The 24,936-nt window shown below is 44.0% G+C and overlaps 1 protein-coding gene across 1 annotated transcript; it reads right to left on the reverse strand.

Annotated features, from left to right (window-relative positions):
* Positions 1-451: 451 nt before the first annotated feature.
* Positions 452-16,846, reverse strand: E2F7 (E2F transcription factor 7). The gene is made up of 12 exons (XM_035544156.1): positions 16,772-16,846; positions 14,529-14,804; positions 12,324-12,492; positions 9,838-10,119; positions 8,927-9,085; positions 7,761-7,898; positions 6,741-6,935; positions 6,010-6,094; positions 4,652-5,192; positions 3,514-3,784; positions 1,928-2,346; positions 452-661 (listed from the first exon to the last, which is right to left on the reverse strand). The coding sequence occupies exons 1-12, from the start codon at positions 16,844-16,846 to the stop codon at positions 485-487; spliced, it is 2,787 nt and encodes a 928-aa protein (XP_035400049.1). The 3' UTR covers positions 452-484.
* Between the last annotated feature and the right edge of the window lie 8,090 nt (positions 16,847-24,936).

A 24,936-nucleotide genomic window follows, 5' to 3' on the forward strand; every position in this document is an offset into this window, starting at 1 on the left:
TGGAACTAAGGACGCAGTTGCTCTTGCAACTGTAGAAGTTTATCAATTTCACCGCAGATTTACTCAGGGTAAGTAGAGTATATGTAAAAAAAATCACGCTTACCCCAGATAAGTGCTAGACGTCTCACTTAAAACCATGAACAAAGAACCCATGGGGACTCCAAGGAAATCTGTTTGCATCTCCTCACAGCAACAGAGAGAGTTTTCCAAATTAAAACCACAAATACAATTTGATGCCCACAAGGCTGTGTGAAGCACTGCATCTGAATTCAAATCAGTACTGAAGAACAATTAAGTAAAAGGTTTTTGCTACCAAGGAAGATTTGTGAAGAAGGTTAACAGAACTGGTGGGTGAAAAGATGATGGGGAAGCATGCCAAAAGGGGTGACATTTTAACGTGCTCCTCTTGTCAAATAAAAGCTTGTTCTCTTGTAATGGACACAGTGTCCTAGGACAATCTGCCCACCCTTTGCAACCTGTGGAGTTAGTCATTGCTGCTACTAGAGATTTCTAGTCGCCTCTGCACAGAGCTGGCATTTCTGGTCTGGCTGCCTTCACCTTTTTTCCATGCACCAGGATCTCCAAGACTTCCAGGAGTTTTGAAAAATGTCTCATGACGCGCAGGACGAATACTCTTGGGAGTGACAGGAGTTGACGAAGGCTATTTGTGAAACAAAACAGAAAGTAATTCAGTAATTATCGAAGCCTACATGCAAGCATGCAAACAGAAGAGAGCTTGTAGACATGGAGCCCTGTACCCAGCTACTATAGGAAACCACGTCACACAATCCTTTCAGAAGCTCCACATGAAAGGCTATGTATGGTCTTTGCCCCTGCTTTTTGTTCTGGGGTTGTCTGCCAGTACATCACTTCTGTGAAGCTGAAAGCCTCCATCTCATTTCCAACTTAAATGTATTCACAGCTAGTTCATACCCATTCATTCTTATGCCAATTTTGGCCTCTAGCTTAAATGGCTCTTTTTCCTCCTTATCGTTTTACTCACTTTTGTTATTTGCTAGCATCAAAACAGATCTAAAATTAATTTCCTAAACCCAGGCCACTTCTGTTTTAAGTGCCACTCTACTGTTACCTTTAACACTGGTATCTGTAATCAGATAGGCTCCGTTACAGACTTTTTATAAAGTCTTAACAAAATAAACATAAAATAACTGTCATAAAGCTTTCAAAACTTCGATTTGTCTCTGCATTAGAAAATAGGAGAACACATCACAGATCTACAAATTTAAGCTAAAGCAGTGCCAGAATGTCACTGCCAGTAGTTGTGAAGACCCAGGTAACAGTGTGACATGACTGCTTTATATCATCATTGTACCTCAGTTAGATAAGCCCTTCATTTTTGAATTCCTCATTTATTTACTTTAAAAGCCTATTACCATTTTTAAAACTATCATTATAAAAAGGTTCAACAAAACCCATGAAAACTGGTGTTTTCCCCCAGTTCTGATCTGATGCTGCCATTACGTTTCTATTCCTTGGTGAACAGTGATTAGACCTGGGGGTGAGGATTCCCAGCACACTACCACCTGGTTCTAGCCAGTTAACTCCTGAAATACAACAAACAATCCTCCTACAATGTGTTTCCTATAGCTCCTGCATGATACACTTACAATGACAGTGTCAAAATGGAAAAAATACTCACTCAAATCTCAGGGAAAACAACCAGCAACTCATCTTTTACCCCTATTTGTGCCAGACTTTTTATCTTTTAAAGTTCTTGTAAGTGTTTTAAAACTCACTGCCCTCCCACCAGTACGGGTGGATGTGTACGTTAGGTGGAGGACACCAAGTCCCAGCCTGCCAACCTGCTGCTCTGATGCACAGGCACCAGCCTGCAGCACGAGTTGACTTCAGTGCCAGTGAGCTGGAGCTGCTGCTTCACCGTCATTCAGTCACCTTTTGGTCTTACCTGCTGCAGCTTCAGGAGGGTCACCGGATGCCCCATGCACACAGGGGAGTCCAGTTTAACAGTACTGCAGGACCTGGCAAGCACAGGACTCAGGTGCACAGCGGGGTGAGCTGTTTGCTGGGGATCCACCGAGGGGGGGGCATTTGGAGTAACCATTGCCGTGGTGCCGATGAAAACAGGTGCTGTCGATGCCAGGCCAGACATGCTGATATTCATGGAGGCAGCAGCTGAGAAGGAGCCATCAGGAACCGGAGGAAGAGGGCTGGGGATCGCAGGAGAACAGACGAGAGGGAAGGAAGCCAAGGCTGCTGATGGCACCATGACACAGGGGATGCTCAGAGAAGGTAACTGGCTTGCAGCCAGCCCAATGGCACCGGGAGCTTGGTTTGCAGAGAACAGGAAATTAAAATTGCCTAGTCCTAAATCAAAGAGAAACAGCAAGGCATTAACACAGTTGACAAATTTGGAATTAAGTTATTATAACTTCATCTAGAACAGGAGAGGATGAAAAGCAGAAGAAAGAAAGAGAAAGGCTGCTCAGGAAGAAAAAACAGGCTGTCCAGTCAACCCCCCTTTTCCTACCTACGTCCATGTCCCCCCCTGCTGCCTGTTCACCATGTCTGCATCCATTTGCTTTACTCATATTAAGCACCAACTACACCCTTGCTATTTTCTGCTTCTAACTTGAGTTACAATTAGCATCTTGGCTAAAGAAACTCTTCGCTAACAGGAATCACATTCTATGCTGTACAAAAGCATATACACTGGGTTTTGACAAGAAAAAAAATGCAAATGGAAAACCTCCACAAAGATATACCCCAAAGATGCCCATTTTCCTTAGAACAGCTGAAATATTGTTTTGAATTGTTTGTCAGACTTTACAAAAACTCCAAGACCAACATTTTCTAACTGAGGTCTCTATCCTATAAGTCGCTCCACATACGTGAAGTCCCATAGAACCCATTCTTGGACAAAAGAATCAAATAATAAAGCAGCAATCATGAAAATCTGCCACATGTATGGTGTTCCCACAAAATAGTCTTCCATGCCACAGGAGCACAGTCACAAAAAGGGTGGACATGAAATTCTGTGTTTTCAGTATTTTCCGCTGCTTCCTTCCCATCCCCAATGTGTCCATGAACACTCTCAGTGCCTCAGTCTGTGTGGGATTACCCCACTGATTCACATGACAAGAAAGTACGAAATTCACAGATGAACCCTTAGAGGAATGCTTTTGCACTATTCTGGCTGCCTTTCTGCCAAATCTAGTCTTCCAGCTGCCCCCAGTTTTTAATGCCAGACTGGCTTTTTTTTTTCCCCCATAGAATTCAAGCATAGAAAATCCACATTATTTATCTCTAGTAATGTCTGGGTACCTCAAAAAAAAAAAAAGCCTGCATTTTCAGAGAAGCAACAGTTCATATGGAGTTAAGAGAATTCAGAGCTATTAAACTGCCATGGAAAACCGCTGACACTTTTTGTGCCAACTATAGATTTATTGACCTATCTGTAGGTCTCCCTGTTTGAACAGCTCAGTGAACAGATAGAGAGGGTTGAGTACCTCTAGATCTCATGCCTGTCCTTACCAGCAGTAGGCTGAACATAAAGATACTGTGGCAGAAAAGGTTGATTGGCATTTTCTTTAGAGGCGTGCTCTTTTCCTGGAGAAGGTTCGTCGGGGTCTTTATTCTTAGGCCATTTTTCTTGCTCCTGAGAATCTAAAGGGCTCGTAGACTTTTTGTCTTTAGTCTCTGGAGCAGCAGGACTTGAGAGGTCAAGATGAAAAGCTTCTAGATGTACAGCAGATGCACAGCTGCTCCCTGGGGTAGAATCTGCCTTGTGCAACTCAGAAGGCTTCTAAGGAAAAACAGAGGTAATGAGGCATCCAAACTGAAATACAAAATGATGTCTCTCATACACCTTCCTCAGCTAAAGAATAAAATGTGTACTTGTGCACAAGAGCAGGGCAAAGCTGATTAGCAAGTCGCTGCATTCAAGATTTTGTCTGAGGGTTTGAAGAGCAATTTTAGTGATGCCTGACTCCTGTGCCCAGTGCTGCAGTTCACCTTCAGTACTTGGAAACAGTAGTTAAGAAGTACCTGAGTTTGGGGATTCATTCCTTTCTATTGATACGGAAAAACATCTGTTTCAGAAAGCATATATTCAAGCACTGATACACCCTTGAGCCTGACACCTATTTTCAGTAGCTAAAAGAACTGAGACTGACACCCTTCACCTTCACCACAATCTCCTGTCTCACCATTCTGCTGTGGGCAGTACCAGGTGAGAGAGGGATTCAGGACGGAGAGTAGGGGGAAAGTGCTAGTCACATTTTCTGTAGCTCAGTGGAGTAAGCAATGCTGCTGCTGTCTGGGAAAGCTGAAGCAAACAGGGGAAGATGAATAGTAATAGTCACATTGATTTCGTCCCTTCTGCCAGCCTGAAGACAAGGCTCAAGGCATTGATTCCCAAGAACAGCTGATCACCCTTTCAGTATGCAAAGCAATCACAATCCATTTTCCCCTCCCAGTGTGAAAATTTCTCCCAATTAATGCCTGTACTTGCTGACACAGCACCCATATAATTGTATTAATATGTGAGAAGTAGCATTTGTATCTGTAACAAGAGCAGTGCAGTGAATTTTCACTTATAAATACACCGTCTTGGGCAAAGTCTTCCCTCACTAACGGGAAGCCTAAGTGATAACGCAATTCACTTCTTTACCTTGGGTACTACAAGTGAGAGAGGGCCATCACTCTGTTCCACAGTCTGCTTTTTAGCAGCTGGCTCTTCATCATCTATAGGTGCAGAGGGCGACGTGCACTCGTGGGAGCTGCGTTTCTGACAGCCAGCTGGAGGGCCGGCACCCTGAGCTTCCACAGGTGAGGCCTTCTCCTCTGCGCTCCTGTTTCCTACGTCTCCTGCTGCAGGCAAGTTCTCCCTCAAGAGATTTTCCTGAAGACCACCGCACAACATAAAAAGGGATGATGAGGGAAAACACAAGAAGGGCTGGCTGGGGAGCAGAGTAGGTTTTCCATTTTCTGTTGTGGAGGCTGCTGGAGCGGAGGGTTGTAGAGCTTGGTTGCTGACCCCATTTGGCAGCAAGACACTTGGCACGTCTGCCTGAACCACAGGGAAAACTGCCTGAGGCAAAGGGTTAACACAAAAATCAGAGTCCCCAGGAACCGTAAGAAGGGAGAGAGGTGAGGTTATACTTGGGTTCCTTGCTGAATTCAGTATTGTTTCTGTGGCACAAACTTTGGTCCTAAAACAAAGAAAAAAGAAAAACATTTAGTACAAAAGTAAACCCACGTATTATCCTCAAAAGCAACTAGGTACATTCTTAAGAGTAAATGTTTCCACATTTCCACATTCACCAGGAAACTCCACTTATTTTACACAGTTTACAAGAGTGTCTTTTTTTTTTATTATTATTATATCAGGTTATACAGAAGAAGACTCCTCAATTTCTTGGCAGAACAATAATGCTTTCAGTTGCACATGACAGGAGAAGAAAAGGTCAAAAGGGAGATATGCCTGGCACCCACAGATGAATTCAAATTAGGACAGGTATAGAGAAAACCCACTAAGATGACAAAGAGGTCTTCTGCAGAATTGTGATTTGTTCAGCCTACCTAAATAATAGGTCAAATGAGGCAGGAATGTCCTATATAAACACACCTGAGATAAAGAACAACTGCTGAAGCTAAAGGACAGTGGTACAAATACATGTAGGTATAAGCTGGCCATGAATAAGTTCATGAAGAAAGCTTTTAATTAACAGAGCAGTGAAGTTGTTTTATGGTTTGACAGAATAGTAAGGGAACAAATAAGCAAAGGAGTTTGAGGTATGTCAGTTTATAAGTTTGTTTCATTCTACATTAAGACTTTTTGCATGTTAGAATGACTCTCTTGAAAAAAAGAAAAAACAAACAAGCCATAGTGAGACGTATCAAAATTAAAACTGAAAATTGCTAGGGTCTCATTATTGCTATCTTGGTCCCATTAATGGAAACTAACTTTGAACTGAACATGACAAGCACCAAGATGTAACTAGACAGAAGTCTGTAAGACTGACTTACCTAGTATCTTCCTCTATTTTCTGCCTACAGACGGTTGCTAGATTTCTCATTTTTGAGCAATATTCATCTGAGTTCACAATATAGGCTGAAAGAACAAAGGAGCACTCAATTAGTAACAGGTATGTTTACCAAGCATATTTTCATAATGGCCACACAAAATAACAGATCTAATTTTAATTCCCTGGTACATTTTTATAATATTCACTAATCACCCAGAGTCAGAACCTGCAAGATACTCACAACTCTCAGTCCCACTGGAAGGGTGCTTGACATCATCGTTTCCTGTAACAGGGAACTGTGAAAGGCCCTGTAATTGCTTTACCATTTTAAAGAGCTTTCCATTAGATTGTTATAGAAAATTCCACTATATTATGAAGCATAACATAAAGCAAGCTTTTGTGTCTGAAGAATCCTTCTTCATCTATACCAAATTACAACAGAAGAAACCACACAAAAGTTGCAGTTAGTGAAGAACGGAAATGTTTACCAGAAAATAAACTGCTGATTCAAGGCAGTGTCACCCAGATTCATCTCATCTAACTTTATGCACTTGCCTGGAAGATCCAGAACACAAGTCTCATCACCTGGGCAGCAGAACTATTGGCACCTCCCTAGGGTAATTCATATATATTTTATTAGGCTGTTTCACCCAGACGAGAGCCTTAAACTGGTGGGCCCACATTTGGGTAGATCCAGCGGGATATAAGTAAACATGCTTCCTTAGTAGTTACCTTGCCTCTCCTGACGTGGACTGCTGGGCTCAGAACTGACCTTCCTTTTGGTCCCTTCACAAGGCTGCGTGCCGTTAAACGATGCGTGACGTGTAAACCTTTGCTTCCCAGTAGCACAGATCGGGTATGGGGCACAGGCGCCTCTCTGCTCCCCTGGTAGAGGATCAGATGTTGGGTTATGCCCTCTTGGCTCATCTGAAGGAATACAATTTCGTACAACAGTCCCTCAAGGAACACAGCTCACTGTTTAGGCTTGGCCAAACTTGGCCATAAGAGGTAACCTCTATGCCACCCCAAACCACACAACACTGAAGTAGAGCATGGTTCAGTGAGCACGGATAGAAAAGAAAAAGCCTTCCGTCCTTTCTATGTCATGGCAGATGCAGACAGCAGCTACAGTCCAGTGCGTACACCCAGAAGGGTAAAAGGGACTAAAGATGGCAGTAAGGATATGCTTTACTTTCACTTGGTCCTGGCACTGGCCAGACCCAAGTAGAAAATACCATAACACAAGACTTTCCTTTGCACTGGCTTCTAGCCAAGAATCAGCAGCTTACAAGAGAAGCTCTGGCCAACTTCCTCCTTTACAGGCAAACCTTTCCATCGGGACACGTGCAAGAAACAGCCCTAGTCTTCCTTGGCAAGTTCTCTTGCTAAGAAAATAACTTGCTGTCTACTTATGACAATTACTAAGGTTTTGCAGCCCAGAAGACCTGTGAACACAGATTTGGAGACATAGGCATGATCTTCCATTGCTCTACCATTCTTACAATTATTCATAGTTAGGTAAGGCAATGTAAAAATACCAGCAAGTCATAGTGTCATCATTCAATATCCCTCGACAGCTCCAGCCTTCGAGCGTGAAGTATAACAAGGGCAAATTTTGAGCTGGCAAGCAGTTAAAAACCACAGGGTGGACAATGAATGCCAGATCGTTCTTTACACACAGAAAACAACCTTTTATAATTTGGAAGGGAATGTCAAATGAAAAAGCAAAGGGCTATGAGCTTCACAGTTTACCAATCTTTCCGGGGAATTCCACGGGCCCAATCCACTTGAAAGCTGGCTTGCGTCCCCGTTCCTCTGTGACGTGAACTTTCTTTATCAAGCACAGGCTGGTAAGAACATTGGCGATATCATACAGCCTTCGTACCTTTGCTAACAGGAAAGGACAGAAATAGTACAGTCACACCTACAGCGAACACAGTACATATGTATGTAGTAATTTCATTTCCAGAATATCACCATAGCGCTCAGATGAGGTGGTAAAATCAAATTGGGATGGACTTGAGCTACCTCCTATAAAGGCTGCCATGCCAGCTCCCACTTCCACCTGCTTGTCACTGCTTCTTATCTTGGCTGCTCATCCAGCTTAGCTAGTCAAGTTTAAGCCAGCCCACCTCATTTTGATGGAAATGGTAAGGGAGGGATTGCAGGGAAGGATTACATCACCAGATGCCCAGAAAAGGCAGCAACCTCCATAAAGGGAAAAGACATGCACAGGGGCAAGAGGCTCATGGATGTGCACAGCTGATCACAAGAGGACGTGTATTTACAGTCTTAAAAATGAAACACCCTTAGAAAAAGCTGTGACTCCGATAAATAACATGTTTGAGCTGGATATGGTACCCAAACCCATTACCCAGTTAAAGTCCTTATGTCCCTCTGGCATCTGGGGTAGAATTCTAAGACTGAAGTGCTAGTACTTTATTTTTACAAGTTCAAAATTATTTCTTAATGCTGAGTTTTTCCAAGTTATCCAAGGGATCTAAGTACCAAATCCCACTGAAAGACAAACTGTGCTATCCAGCTGTGAAAAGTTTCCAGAGTGAGAAGTAACATGTCTGCAGAGGAAACATCAATTCCATTAAAGAATGCATTTCATTTCAGTAAGTTCTGAAACGTCATTCAGAAAGGAACAGGAAGCAAGGTATAAAAAAACTCAAATCAGAAACCTGATTTGTCTTCATTCTAATTATCCCCAAGCTAAAACCTGTAGATAATTGTCGAATTGACCCTTCCCCACCCCGATGTCTATTTACAGTACCTAGCATTTCTGATTAAAAAAACAAACCCACATTTCAGCAAAGATCCCAGACCCGCTCTTGCTGCTGTCTACTGGTGTCAGTTCAATGCCCCCATTTTCTTTACTCACTGACTGATTTGTCTCTTAAAAGCCAGCTTACTTTTGAATTTGCTGTGGTCCACTGTATCCTGGGTTTCTTCAATCAATATCTTTGCTGCAATGTCCAGAGTGACTATCTTGGTCTTGGAGACAAGGAACAGCATGACAAACTTTTGGCTCATTATCCGCAACGACTTGTCCTTTCTGCTGTTCGCAGATGCTGCGTTAGAAATAACAGCCAAGCCTCTTAGCATATATCATCCAACACAGACAGAAAACTAGTAAGTAGGTTTCTCACACATAAAAGGACTACAGCATTTTCTTGTTGGGAAGCAGAAAGCTTTTGAAAGGCAGCAGATAACTAAGTAATGTAGACCGGAGTCTCCCCTCAAAAGACAGTAAAAATTAAAGCTTACAGAGAAACAGCCTTGAAAAAGTCAGACTCCAAAGCTAATTCTGTTATGTTACACAGTGCCACTACAATTTTGTGGTTTCAATGGACTTAAATGCTATATATTATATGGGCAACACGTAAATAGTAGACAAATGGAACATGTCACCTTCTGTCAGGACAAAGCATTTATTGCCAGGTATGGGCAGGGAAGAAGAACTGGAGCATCTGGCAGAAGTTCCTGCCAGTCCAGAGGAGAGAAGGAAAATCTGTCCTGACACCAGTGCCAGGCATAACACAGACAGTTCTGTGACCTCTGCAGAGAATTCAGCACCTTTTTGCAAACAGTATATATATATATATATATATATATATATATATATATGTATGTATATATATATATATATATATGTATATATATATATATATATACACACACATATATATATATACACACACATACACATATACACATACACATGTTTACTATATAATTTAAAAGCAAAGCAAGGGAGTCACACAGTAAACTGGAGAAAGAGACCCGTGTCTATACAGCACATCACACACATTAGTTATCTTACCGGAGGTGCAATCTGGTTCTGAAAAGTCAAGTAACGGTCTGTCTTGAGAATCTGGAACAGTTTCCTTTTTCCGCTCTCCAAGCTTATACTCGAAGTCCTGTTCCTTGTGCTGGAAGGTCATTAGCTCTCCATACTGCAGCTCTCCTGCCTCCTGAAGCATTTTCAGAGTTTGACTAAGGTTGTGCCGGCCGTGCCAGCAGTACTGGTTCTTGGCCACGCGGCTGACCAGGTGCAAGGACTCCAGGACGTTCACTATGTCATAAATTCGCCTCCGCTCAACTCCTGTTTTAAGTGAGAAAAATAAGAGACATCGATGCTTGCCTAGTTTAACGTGCTTTTTAGCAGAAGCTGAACACAGGCTGTTCAATATACACTCATAACACGTCTTTCACTGTTTTCCTGGACACATTACATTAAATCCATCCCAATCTGCATGATTAAAGCTGACTTATGTATGACTAACCCCACGGTATGATGCTCTCTAGCAGTTAGCTGCTAGCCCCACCGTGACTTCAGCTTACAACATCTACACTGTGTTCAGAACTGGCTGCGGTTTGCTCAGCCTCACTCACATCTATTCACACTGCCCTCAGATTTTCAGAGCACTTTGGCCCTTCTTTTCAGAGCTCAGGCATGTACCTGTCTACAAGCATGTGTGTAACAGTGAGGGCAGGAAAGGCTCTGAGCCTGGCACTGACACAGGGCAGATACAAAATCTTACTCCTGCAGCAGAAACAAGCTCTCAGTGCCACCTAGGTCTGGGAAAATCGACAAAGTATGGCCAACTAGGGTTCAGCCTGACCAGTATGAGCAAGGTTGGGGATTGAACAGGAACAGGCTAACTGCTCACTGTCCTGGGTACTTCTTTCCAGCTCTGTTTGAAGCATGGCTATGTTTCATAACACACTAACCCGTGTTATGTATGACAAAACAAGCTAGTGGCAGTATCTGCACCTGAAATCCCATCACTATTAACATCAGTTGAGCAGAACAAGTGCTGGCTAAGTGGGAAAGTTTTGAAAGACTTCCCTGAAGAAGGCAAGGCCTCGATGCATCTGTTTACCCATCTGGGGAATATGGATAACACTTACCAGCTTCAAATGCATATTAGGATAAACAATGCATGAGTGTTTCCAAGTGCATAGAGATTTTGGAGTGAAAAGATACTCTATAAAAACACTGCTACACACATTCTGGTGTCCATCAGGCACCAGCAGCACAGTCCTCTTCGTGGCCTTACCATAGCCAGCTTTCCAGTGAACACAGACCTACGTAGTTGCAACAGCACTATCAGCAGTGAATGGTTTTGTGGTTGCTGAATCAAGTGGATGCACACAAGCAAGGAAGTGAAAAATCAAATCGAGAACAAAAAAAATCCCTTTCTTGGAGGTAAGATCCCCAGTACTAAGCTTTAAAGCAAGATTTCTAGTCTTTAGGGAAGCAAGGTAATGCCACCCCCAACACAGGACAATGCACTACTCATGGTTACCTACACAAGGATGGGGTACTAGTATTACACGCAAACATACAAAGGAATAACGGCCCCACTTTAAAAAAAATATATTACTTTTTAAAGGAATTGTTCAACTATTTACTTTATCTGAATCCTCTTCTATTTTCACTTCCCATTACCAAGGCACGGAAACAGACTTTCTCATCAGAGCTTCAGAGAACGTTACATTTCTGTTCTCCTTCCCCAAAGGGACACATTTCATTTTGCTACTTCTTTTCTGTTACATAACGTTCTAAATATAAAATATTTATTTAGTTTAAGCCCAATTCCATAAAGCCCTTCCTCTCGATGGACCTGGATCCTTTTGTTATTGCTGTGATCTGAGTCCTCTCTCCCAGGTTTTATTACTTCTCTCAGATAAGTTTTTTTTAAAAAAAAGACCAAAGTTGACAACAGATCCAGCAAATAGGCTCATACATTCTCACCACCTCAACACATTTTCTCATTCTACTTTTTCAGGCCTCCTTGTAGCCTCCCTTCACAAGACAGCATTTAAAACTAAGATAACCTTGATGAACCATGAGATCATGGAAGATATAATGTCAGGCATATTACTAATTCATGAAGTAAACCCAGCTCATTTCCTATACCTACTAGATTGCAATTGTTTCTCTAAATGTTCCATTTTGACGTCATTTGTTGCTTTAGTCCTCCCTTAGGAGGGCTTGTAACTCATAACTCTTTTAGAGTTCAGCAAATTGAAAATTTAAGAAAGCAACAGTGTTGGTAAACAGCTGAAGGATTTATCTGTTTAGTAGAAAGCACTGTCAGAAAGCAGATTTCAAAATGGCAGCATTATCAAGATGCTTAAGAATATTAGGCATTTCTAGCTCTTCATTAGCATGATTAGATCATCCAGACCCAAGGAAAGGCAGACTCTGAAATACACTCAGTAATGGGATTGATGTTTTGAAGGCCATTCTGTAGGGTTATCCCACATGATCAGTTACCCCATTTTTGCAGTTATACATACCAAGAATTGAAGCCACTTCGTCCAGAGAAATAGTAGTTTTTTCTGTTGACAATGGATAACTTGGATAGCGAGCTAGAAACTTTTGGCACAAGAGTCCTAAGCTTTTCTGTTTTCTGCTGGGCCTCTGCTTTTCAAATTCATCAACCGTGCTGTCGTCTACCATATCATACTGTTAAAAAAAAAAAGTTAACCCTTTAGTACAGAGCTTTAGAGGCAAGGCATAGCCAAGTAAGGTATATTTGAGATGACATCAGTATTCAAGCTCAGACTTCTAATAAGGAAAACAACATGGTCTTCTTCCAAGCACTTGGGTGACACACTTTTGCTTGCAAGCTCTTTTTAATCCCGTGTACAACATATGAGATCTCTGTTGAAAAACTCTTACCTGTAAGCTTATGGAACAATGGTTATGCATGAGGAAACAAACCAGTAAGACTAAACACCCCAAACCAAAAGATGACTAGATCCTACTTGGAAGGAGAATTTCTTTTTGAGAGAGGAGAAGGAATTTTCCTTCAAAAACCTCTTGATCTAATAAATTAGATGTACAAACCATCAAAGTGTTCCTGCAAAACCACTTTCAAGAGATTTTACAGCCCTTCACAGTGGCCCTCTAACTTTAAGGAACTGGGCTGGCTGGGGTAGGGAGGAGGGGGCAGCGTGATAGTAAGTGGCTACAAAAGGCACCACCCAGCCTCTGAACATCAAACTTTGTCAAGCTGTTAACTTAAGGCAATTTCATAAGCTGGTATTAATATGGTCTTTCAGCCCCTGCAGGAATAAGAAATCTGTGATGGCAAAAATGCGTGAAGAGGTATGTTTATTAAACAAGTTGAAGAAAATGAGAAGATGGATGATCTTTTTGCACTGGTAATTTTGGGGCTTTGATTCTATGTTAAAAAAAGGGAAAAAAATCTGTCTGGCAAAGAGAAGTTGTGAGTGGTAGGAGCTGTTGAAGCCCAAATTTCTATGCTTATGAGGTCTTAGTTGTCCTTTGCTGACTAAGTGACCTTATGGCAGGCTGTTGCTCTGAATTCTTTGAGTTTCATACACTACAGAAATAGCGGTATACCTTATATGCTTTAACGTTTATACACTTTTATAGTAACACTTCCACATCTCTTCTAATATTTATGTTCAGAAACTTATTAATTGTAGGTTTTATTATCTAGAAAACATGGGAACTCTTTATAGTAGCCACCCTAAAAATGCTGCCTGACGTCCGTGGGCACTTCTGTTATAACTGGCTTGGATCAGTAATACGATTAACTTTTAACATCAGCTATTTCTACTTATTTGAAGCTGTGTTAGGAATTATCTTCAGAGAACTGTTTGCTGCTCTATGACTTACCTAAATTGGAGATTTCTCCAGACTACAGTCACCATAGATGCTGTAATATCTGTATTTGTAGCATGACCTGTACCTATCAAATGATGTTTCTCAGAAGGAAGACCCCAGAACTATCTTCCTCTGAGATACTCAGTGAAAGATATTTTATAAGAAGTTATCCAGGAGATGAAAGTTGTTGAGGGAAAAAAAAAACCAAGGGAGGAAAACTAACGACACTTATCATCATCCAACATCATCTCCATGGATGCGCTCCCTTAAACAAGGACAGAGATCAACCCCACCACTACCTGAGTCCTGGCATGTACAAATCTTCCTAACAGTCGTCCATACTGTATAACTGTTAGTTTGGGGCTGGAGTGAAAAGATTGGAAGTGACTTTAACCAACCAGTCTGTTGGGACTTGTCCACTATTGTGGACAAGGTATAAGACTGCAAAAGTATTTTGAAAAATATGCCTGCACCAGAGTCCGATTGCTTCTGGAAATGGTAGTACAGTGGACAAGCACAGTGTCTGTTTAAAAGTGATCTGGCAATTTTCTAATTTTTTTTTTGAAAATAGTTCCAGGAGCTGTGCTGTTTCCCCACCTGAAGCTCTGCTTCCTTCACTATCCTCTCAGATCAATTCATAGTCAGGCTCTTGAGAGGTCTCAAGCCAATTACCACCAAGACAGCTACTTTTCATCTTTGAAGTTCATACTGGTCAGCTAGTGTTGTATAAGCATCTGCCTTTGGGAATGATTTAAAATACTGCAATTTCCTACATGGAGCAAAGGACCACTTGGAAAAAAACCAAGGCAGCATCAAAGGAAGGTCAGAGCTGCGACTGAACATAAGGGAACTGTTCTGAGTCTCACCTGTAATGAATCAGATATGTCGTTCTGCTCGCTGTTTTCTATAGGTCTGAAGAGCTCCTTCTTCTTTTCCCTGTCCCTCATGTCGGGGCTAGCAGCACTAACAAGCATCTTCAGGTTAGCAGTGGGGGTCCAGGGGTCAGGCTGAGGTCTGTCAATGAGCTTAACAGGTGTAATTGGATTTCTTTCCGGGGTGCAGCCTTTCTGCTTTGATAAATCAACTGGTTCATTCTTAATGGGAGTCTTTGGGGCCATCCTGGATCGATCAAATATGTTTTCCTATTAAAAACAATGTTGTTTAGACACAACAGGAAAGAAAACAGTCCAACAATCAATTTCATTTGCTCTTACAAAGGTAATCGTAGTGACTCATGCCTTGGCACTCAAAGCTATATTTAGCACAGTTCTTCTGCCTTTATCAGAAGCAGTGAAATACTCTATATGCTAGCGTACTGGAGACAGTGTGTATGAGATACTACTGTGAATTACAGAAGCTGAGCTCAATCAGTCAAACTTGGCCTATTAGGCTTTAAAATTCTGACTGTTATTACAAGACAGCACTAACCGTGAACATAAATCACCCAACTGGATTGAAGCTGAAAGAGTGCTTTGGTCACATCACGCTTGACAAGAAGACACGGTGTTCTGCTTGAGAAGTCCCCAGTGAAAAGCCACGCTGGGAATACAGCTTGGACCGTCACAAGACGTCAAGCTAAAATTAACTTAACTTCGTGTGCAAACGAAGCAAGCTTTGCATCTGCACTATCTGCTGCTCAAAACAACGAAGAAAATCTCTCTAACAGCATTCTTTGACTACAGCTAGAACTGGAAGGAAAAGCTTAATTCATAAGCTGATTTTCATTATTTCTTGAGTGAAGCTCAACTTCCTCCAGTCTCTAGCTGCAGTCCAACTTTTTTCACCTTTGGGTCCAACAGGAAGGCCAGTCTTTTCACCCCTTCTTCTTACTGCAAGAACTCCCACTATGATCAACAACTAATCTAAAGGAACTCATTCGGGAAAGCATCAATGGTATCCTGTAGCTAAGAGATCAGTTTTTGATCAACAGGAGATCCTACTTCACTCTAGCCTGTTAGTGCAAACAGTTCATGGAGACTAAGGGGATGAAGAAGACAGAAGGACGTGCTGGTTTTCTTTACAGGAAGTATGCTGGAGCTGGCACAGAGCAGGACTTCCAGAAGCATCCACGCAGAAAGCAGCACATCTCCTTTTTGCCCTGGGAGCACATTCGGTTCTTATAGTCCCGTTACCACTTCATTCTACTTACCACCCTATGAACAGGACACTTGTTCTGAGCTGAGCTTTAAAAGTCTAACATGCTAACTTTGAGGGTGGGTACTGTTACTGCTTTATTTTGTACTGCAGAAGATCCAATTCTGAAATGGAATATTGCCTGAAATAAATACATTAAGTTACTGTTGGTTCGCTGTAACAAGTTTCCTGTGTTTTGCTGTTTATTTGGAACAGTTTGGCTATCACTAGCGGGTACAGATATTCAAACAGGTGATTCCACATATCATTTTATCAGGTACAGACATTCAAACAGGTGCTTCCACGTACCATTTTAACAAGTGCAGTCTAACTGGAAAGCACAAAGAAGTTTTCGTAGCAACTGAAGCTGGCTTTTGCTAGCAGCAGCCCTGTAGTGCTCAAACCGGGCACAAACTTGGCTCGCTGAAAGCATCTTGTCCTGAGCCCTGGTATAATTTCCGCATGCGTTCACCTGTGAATAACCCACAGGGATGTAACAAGTATCTTCTTTTACAATTACCAGCAGCCGGCTGTAACGTACTACGGTGCGACAAATAGGGGTCAATTTGGAGGCCACGGTACTCCTTGGGATATAGGTTCCCATAGCGTTGGCATGCTATATATCCTTGCAATTGCACGTTTAGCAGCAGAGAAACCACACGTAACCTGCGCTGGAGATGGTCCTCCTTCCCCCCAGCCTCTGGTCTCTGGGCTGGTGCTAAGGGGGTGCAGGGGGCTCAGCCCCGCGGTCCCACCACCCCAAACTCCCACCTTCGTGCGGGGAGCCACACGAAGAAGCGGTGGGGAGAGCGGGAGCGGCTCCTGCCCGCTACCAGCCTCCCGGACCGTGGCTCCGTGTCGCAACCGGCTTGAATTACGGCGAGCGGCACCTTCCCCTCTCCCCTCTCCGAGCCCTTCTGGTTACCCCGGGGGGCACCCTCCCCGCGGCTCCCCCCCCGCAAAGCGCCCCGCTCACCTTCTGCGCCTCCTCGGGCTCCGCGCGGCCCCTCCGCCCCGGCCGGCCCCGCAGGCTCAGGACGCCGGGCTCCATGGGCGCGGAGCGGAGCCGTGCCCTGCCCGGAGCCGTGCCCGCGGTGCCGCCCGCCCGCCGCTCCCGCCAGGCGCCCCGGCCCCGCGCTGGCGCCCTCCGGCCCGGCTCGTACGATCCGGCCAATCAGGCGCGGCCCGCCGGGGAGCCCCGGCCGCGCCGCCGGCCAATCAGCGCGCGGGCGGGCGGCGCGCGGCAGCGCGGGACGAGGCTCCCGCCCGCGCCGCGCCTCTCCTGCGCGCGGGAGCCGGCGGCTCCAACCCCCCCCCTCCCCCCAGCACCACCCCCCCCCTCCCGCGCGGAGGCTCCCGACCGGCACCGCCTGTCCCGACACGTCCCGACACGGCACGGCCCGGGCGGCGGGAGCAAGGGCGGGCTGCTGCTTGGGAGCCCGGCTCGCAGCCCCCCCACCCGCCCCGTCCTTGCACTGCTGGCCGGGGGAAGGGCTCCGGGTGGTTTGTGAGATGGTCACCGGTTGGGTTCGGGGGGGCAGAAAAAATGAGGTTTTTACATGGGAATGTGCAGGGCACGTAAACCTAAGGTCGGAGTTGTAAGGTTTAATTTACACACGCGTAGCCTGCTGTAATTTCTGCCCAGCAGCAAGTTCCAGGACACCACAGCTCGTTGAAGGGAATGAAACACAAACGCCCAGAGAACCTCTTTTAAATTAAAAAAAAAAAAAAAATAAATCCCCTATCTAAAGGAAAATGAATTCCCTAGATGCACCCCCTTGGCACATATTTGTGGCCACAGCGCTTGGTATGCACAAGCGAGCTGCTGCCACCCTCATGCCCAGGAACCCATCAGAGATGGGAGGCCCCAAAAACCAGAGCTGCCCCGATGTGGCAGGCCGGTGTTGCTGGGACTGGCAGGGGAAGGCCATGGCACCAGCCAGAGCCCACCAGCATGCCCACCCCTGGCAGCACAGAGCTGCCGTCCGTCCCTCTGCTTGAACACGAATGGCTTCAGGAAGCCCAAAGCCCAACGACCGTGCAGGGTCGGCAGGTCTGGCTGCGTTTGCAGCCCCAGTAAGGTGGCTTTGCAGTTATTTAAGACCTTAGGAAGGCACTCGCTGAAATGCTGTGCCACATTTGTGCAGCTGGTCAGCATCAGCGACGGGCTGTGCGGGCAGCGCAGCGCGCCTCGAGGTGTGTCCGGCCTGCAGCGCTGTGGGACGGAGCTGGGGCCTCCCGTCGGCACTCATCACCAAGTTTCTGCCCGAGGTTCAGGATGTCTCTGAATATTGACTGCTAAGGCTCTCTGCAAGTCGCTACAGTGATTCGGGCTCGGAAATCGGTGGGCCGGGTGCCCACCCTGCTGCTCTCTCCTTGGCAGAGTGGGGAGGAGGGTGGAGGTGAGGACACAGGGAGACCCCTCGCCAGCGACCGTCATGGGAAAAACACACAACACTTGGGGAAGATTAATGTTATTTATTGCCAGTTAGTAACAGAGCAGGGCCAGGAGAACTAAAAGCGAACTAAAGCCATGTTCCCCCCGCCCCCCTTCTTCCCAGGTTCAACTTCAATCTAATTACTTCTTCAGTGAAATAAACACCCAAATGTCCCCTGTCAGTAAAATGCAAACCTTAGCTGGTTAACATATGAGTTAGAACAAAGCTATGACACTACATTTCCTTTTCTGCCTCTAGCAGCTGTAAGAAGCTTGCTGATTATCAGATAAGATTAATTATTGCAGCTGTACACACATACATCATGCTCCAAGACGATTTGAAATCTATCTCTATATCTGATATGCACAGAACATGTAATACACCTGGCTGGACTGAGTTAAAAATGAGACTCCTAAATTTAAGTACAAGTACCTGTCTTTAATGCTCTGCTTACATAACTTTGTGACAGGACCAAAAAAACCTGCCTGTTAATTTATGATTTCTTATGAACAATACATGGACTAATATATGCGTTTTTTCTACGCAACATGAATATTATTGAGAAGCAACACTCCTATTAATTTCATCCAGTTTGTTTCCAGACCTGAAAACACAGGATTTCATGCAAGGTACAAGTGCAGGTGCCAATTCTCGGTGAGGGAAAGCCAATGCCTTTGGCGGAAGAGATGGATAAAAACAAATCATATCAGTGTATCTAACAGTACTTTTCTATCACAGAATAGCAAATGGTTCTGAAGACATCAGCTTGGGAGCTGCCAGCCTGCAGTGACCTCGGGCCGCCTTGGACCCAGCTGTCCCTTGGGCCGGGCATGGGCAACCACTGTGGCTGCCTGACGTTCAAAAGCAGCCAGGAGAGGTCGCATTAGAAGTGATCCTGTGAACGTTGGTGTCTGTAGCCATGGCTGAAGTACAGAAGTATGGCTGGGAGTGGGACCTGGACATGTCAAGGCCCTTTTCTCACTATGCTATGGTGTCTTGTGCTTTTGAAGTTTGCATTCCCCGCGACACAGAGCCCCAGCTCTGACCGGAGGGGCAGAGGGGGCCGCTGACAGGCTACAGCTGGGTGGCTCAGGGATGCAGCAGGTGGGATATGCAAGTTTGAACTCAGTCCAGTAGAGATAGGCATTGAATGATTCTCCCATCATCTGGGTGCTCTAATTGCTTACCTGCTTTGTCAGTATCATTACTTCGCCCTTAACTCTGTCTTATTTGTAAAAAGAGTAGGTGGCTTCCCTGGATCCAAACCAAGGAAGGGACTACAGCTGTCTATTTGAGGCTACGAGTCGGTAGGAGAGTGTTGGTGTAAAGTTGAAAAGGGTGAAACAGATCAGACCTTCCATAAGGCATTGTGGAGCAACGCAACTCTTTCTTTTTACCAGCAGCATTACTTTTCTCAGTTAAAAATTGGTCATCAGTGAGATGGTTTGTGGATTATATCTAAGGTCTATCTTTTACATACTTCAATGATATCCCTTTAAATGGATCGGCCATTCTTGATGTTTAGGGAAAGAAGTAAGGTCATCAATTTGTAAAATTATTTTCCTGTCCAATGCTAATTGGTCAAACATTGGGTCAGGCTGCCCACAGAAGTGGTGGAATCCCCAGCCGTAGAAATATTTGAGAGAGGTGTGGATGTGGCACAAGGGAACATGGTTTATTTAGTGATGGGACTGGGTAGGTCACGTTGGTGTTTGGATTTGATGATCTTGAAGGTCTTTTCCTACCTAGATGGTTCTGTGACCTTCAGATCTCTTTCTTCAGCAACTCCCATTGCCTAATTCAGGTGCAGTTTTGTTGAGGGTTGCGACGGCCGTTCACAGGAGGTAGCAACTGTCTGCCTAGTGGATAGTGTACGGAGGCACTCCAGCGGGTCTGAGAAATCCCTTCTCGGAGCTGGACAGCTGCCGAGGCCAGGCCTTGGTCCTTTTATGTGTCTGATCCCAAGTAACCTGCCAAAGGTCACATAAGGAAGCAGGTAGCTTGCTGATTCCTGTCTCTTTAATCAGTCTTGCACCTGAAAATCACTTCCAGCTGCTGCTTTTAGAGAAAGCTGAGTATTTCACAAAGGTAGCGTTACACCTCCAGCAATTACTGGGTACCGAAATGAAGTTGCTATTAATGATCAACTCTTTGTAAATTACAATTTCATTACTCTACTTTGAATGAAATATAGTTTGCTTCATGTCCCATAGCATAAACCTTCTTTACTAGGGTTTCAGGTAGATGACTTCTCAGCAAAAAGAAGTGAACAAGGAACCAGTGTTTAATTGTTTAACTAGTGTATAATGCAAAACAGTTTCAATAATTATTAAAACAATTACTGGAGCACTCCATGGTGGCACTGGAAAGCCACAGTAATGGTTGGTTGAAGCCCTGTCTTCCTGGGCACAGTGTAGCATCTTTACTCTGTGCAGCCCTTGATCTAAAAGATAAGGGGCTATGATTATGTTTCAGCTGGTTTCTAAATCACAGAGTGCAACCCTTTCCTCTGTCTTACCACATTACCTTTAGTGAAAAGTGCCTGTGTACCTCTGCTTAGCTCTAGACTGACCCTAAGATGACTCAGGAGCTCCGAGTATAGGAGGCTATTTAGATGTGAGACCACACATCTCCCGCACAGCTGCAGTCATCACTGAGTCAAGTTAAATTCTAGAGTTGTTTGTTTCTTCGTTGGAATATCAATAATATACCAATACACAACCATTTCTGCCTAAAATTCACAGAAGAAGATTTGTTGTACCATAAAACTGTCAGTAGTTTAACTCGAAGAAGGATGCACTGTGTGCTGTAAATATTCAAAACTGCTCTCTAGTGATCATTTGCTACTATTTCATTGTACAAAACGGCTCGGCAGTGCTAGTTTCCTCCATGAACCTGCCACCTGAAAGTTTGGCTTTTTGAATTAGCAGTGGAAGAGAATGCCAAGTATCTTCTTATGGATGAATGGTTTTCCTCCTGATTTCAGTCCAAAACCAGGACGACGGTCCCCCCTCAATCACTTTAAAATTTCTCTTGAGACCAAACATGGAAAATATGAGTTTGAAAAGCAGGCTCTTACCTGAAAATTATGATCATAAATGTTATAACAGAAGTCCCAATATGACCCTATTGATGTGATTCTGTAAGAACATTTGCAGTCGGTGGTGCAATCTATCCACAAAATATCCTCTGATGGAAGAACAAATCAAGAGATGGACAGGCAGGAAGGAAAAAGAAAGACCTGTACTTCTTAGTTTTCTAGCACAGTACTCCTGGAAAAGACTGCCATGCACACTCCTGGCTCATTTCATTACTCTGCCCTGTATGCTTTGATCTTATATGATTGTCCCTGGATTATACATCCAGAGGGACCATTAGATCATCTGGTCTGACCTCCTGGGTGTTGCAGGCTATTAAATTTCATTCATTACCCTTGTATTGATCCTAAGGACTTCTGCTTGGCTAAAGCTTGTGTTCCAGAGAAGCCTGTGGTATTGATCTGAAGACAACAAAAGACTGTGAATTCATCATTTCCACCACTACTTGTTTAAATATTATCCTATTCTCCCTATCATTTTTTTTCCTCTTATTACTAATTGGATTTCATCTGGTTTCAGTTACAAGCCATTGGTTCCTGTTAGGATTTTCTACCCCAAAACTGCAGGACCTTTAAGTACTGCATTTTTCCTGTGAAAGTACTGGAAACATAAGCAAGTCACCTCTTACTCATATTAACAGGCTCAGAATAAGAGCTTTCATTTCTTACTAAAAGCCATTTTCCAGTGCTCTCAAATGACTTCTGTTTTTGTTTGTTTGTTTGTTTGTTTGTTTTGTGTTCAATCAACTTCTCCAATTTTCCTACATGTGTTTTTAAAATACAGATATCCAGGCTTTATATTATGTTAGTGTACTGGTCTTGTCAATATTTTATACAGGTGTAAAATCATTGCCCACTCCTCATCTGCACTTCTTTAGAAAACTGCCTGCGAGGAGGTTCTCCTTCAGCAGAAGACAATTTAAATCTTATACAGGGCTTTGTAATTTTCTTCTATTTGGGGGTTCTTAATTTTTCACAAAGCATATTGTCACAAAAAATGTATATATCGATCAAAGTATATATTTTGATTTCTTCAACTGACCATCATTCTGTGAAGGTCTTGGTTTCGATAAATTCAGTTTTTCAGTCGGGATGAAAAAAGACCTCTGCCCCTTGCTTCTGATACAGAGATTGCACTAGCCCTGCTTATACTGGCACTGCAGCAGGAGCTCATTAATAATTGATTGTCGCCTATGGTCTCTCGATCTTTTGCAGTCAGTGCTCTGTAGCCCCCTAGCTATTCAGAGGGACCTGCGTTCCTCTTATTAAATGAATAACTTGAGTATGTACAGATGTTTTTCGTTTGCAAAGGGCTCTCCTCATCAAGCCATTCGTATTCCTATATGTCTGCTCTTCTCATCTGCAAATTTTATCAGTTTTTAATTTTTGTCTGCGAATTTTGTACCTGCTGGGAAGATAGCAGACGTGGCTGTTTGTTTTCAATGTGTCTTCAAAGCTTACTGCTTTGGTAAGTTACCACGCCTCAGTGAAACTGTCACTGGACTCACTGCCCATCAACCTGATACAGAAGGGAGAGCAGTTCCCACTGGTTCCTCATACTCCACATGTGCCATGTTTAAATAAAACTGTTCGGTGCCAGCCCCTAAGGGCATGGCTACCAAAACAGATAAAGAAAATCACCTCTGGATATGCAAAATCAGGGAAAATCTCATCTTCCAGCAGGACTGAGGAAGCTCTTGGATATTTATAAGGAATTGATCAGATCCAAACTTGAAGTGAAAGAGCACCTTAGGCAGAATTCAGCCTTCATGAGTAGAAAGCTGTTGCCAAAAAAAGTCTCTGCATTGCGACTGTCAAATCCCAGAAAATGAATTTGGTGGGGAAGAAGCACACCTGAGTTCTTTACCTGCAGGGTTCCTGTCAACTGGGAGGATACTGGGCTGAACTGGGGTACTACCCAGTCACCATCAGCTGCAGTTGATGTCAATACCTAGCTCAAAACTGGTACATATTTACATTGTTGGTAATGCACAATGCACTCGGTCTATGTAGTGGAAGCTAGAGCTAAAAAAAAAGAGATTGAAATTTCCCATCTAGGGGATTTCAATGCCAGCTTTTATGTCCTTGCCCCTCAGAGTGAACCTGAAGGCCAATGCTAGTCAGATTCAGCATTCACAGGGGTAGGTGCCACACCAAAACCTGAAGCCCGCGTGCTTAGAGGGAAGCCATTTATACCCAGACAACAGGAGAAAACAAAGACAAGGCTGAAGCCCTAAATCCAGGTGCCTGAAAGTGTATGTCCTGTGAGGCAGAGCCCGGTGCAGCAGTCTTCAGAGCACTGAACTTTGGGGTGAAGCCTTGAACCAGAAAGCGTACGACACACATACACTCTGGTGACCATGTGTCGCAGTGTCTGGAGGTTCAGGTTTCAGAGGTACATTGCTCGGCTGTTGAACCCAAGCTGGTGCCATCTGACCTTGTGCCCAGGCCAACAAACCCTTGTGGAGAGCAGAAGAGCTTGTCACTATGGCCATATTTTCAGCCTCCTGCCTTCCACCATGGCTGGAGTACTAGACTGAGTTACCATTGCTCCTGTCACTTTTCTTTCTTCCTTGCCCCAGCTCTTCCTGTTTGCCCCAAGGCATCGCCCAGTTTTGTCGGACCTGCCCTAGATCCGACATACTATGCGCAGCGGTACCTCTCTTCCTTTTCAATATTTAGTTCTTGCAGTTCTGAGCAAAGTCAGCTCCATGGTTCTTGAGGTGACTAACTGCAGTCTGGCAGAGCAGTACTATTTACTAGCTGGACTGTTTCCACTTAAGTATTACGTCCAGACTGCAGTGGGGAGCAGTACAGGTGCACTCATGCAGTGCCATCCCTGGGGTAATAAACGAGCACCGAGCTGGTTCTGCACAGAGCCCCGTGAAGGGTCTCCACCTGCAGCGAGGTTAGTCTGCAGTCCAGATAAATTGCCAGTAAGTAACTGAGCAGAGCTGGCTATATATCTGAAGTCCCCTACAACTGCATTTTTAAAAATAAATGACACAAAAAGAAAGCAACACTTCAGCATTTGGTTTGATGGACAGCCAGAGCTTATTTGACCTGGAAAGGGAGAAGGCCATTTAGCACCTTTATGGGAGCAGACCCTCTCGGTGTTTGTAAGGATTTAATATTATACTTACAATGCACTTGAAGGAAAACAGAAGCCAACTGAAACTTATGTTTGGCACACGAAGGCTGTGATTTAATGAAATTTCCTCCCTGATATGAAAGGAGGCTCTTGGAAGTGGAGTAAACTAAAATACGTATGTGTCCTGTCAGGGCCAGAGAACAGGATAACATTGTTATTGTCTAAGTTTTGCAGGCTATATTATATTGCAAAATCTGTCTTAAAGATTGTTCTAAATACGCCTCAGTTTCTCTGATGTTTGTAAGCCAAGAGTAATATTTTCCTCCTTCTCTGATATATGAATGTGGATGATTTGGCAGAAGCCAACCAATGCCATAGAATAACACCAGAACCCTACCTTAATGGGCTTTAAAATGCCACTGTAGAGCACAGCTGTGAGTTTCTTTTAAATAAAAAATGAGTACCTTTTGTCTGTTGTTCAAGACATGCCCTACAAGCCTCAGAAATCAACTGAG

The sequence above is a fragment of the Cygnus atratus genome, chromosome 1 (genome assembly GCF_013377495.2).
Source record: "Cygnus atratus isolate AKBS03 ecotype Queensland, Australia chromosome 1, CAtr_DNAZoo_HiC_assembly, whole genome shotgun sequence".
NCBI classification, from domain to species: domain Eukaryota; kingdom Metazoa; phylum Chordata; class Aves; order Anseriformes; family Anatidae; genus Cygnus; species Cygnus atratus.

Coding starts and splice junctions, on each gene's coding strand:
- E2F7 (XM_035544156.1), bottom strand. CDS start 16,846: ATGGAGCCCGGCGTCCTGAGCCTGCGGGGCCGGCCGGGGCGGAGGGGC. Junction 10,120..12,323: donor CGAAGTGGCTTCAATTCTTG/GTATGTATAACT, acceptor CACTTAAAACAG/GAGTTGAGCGGAGGCGAATT. Junction 6,936..7,760: donor GGAATTCCCCGGAAAGATTG/GTAAACTGTGAA, acceptor GTATTCCTTCAG/ATGAGCCAAGAGGGCATAAC.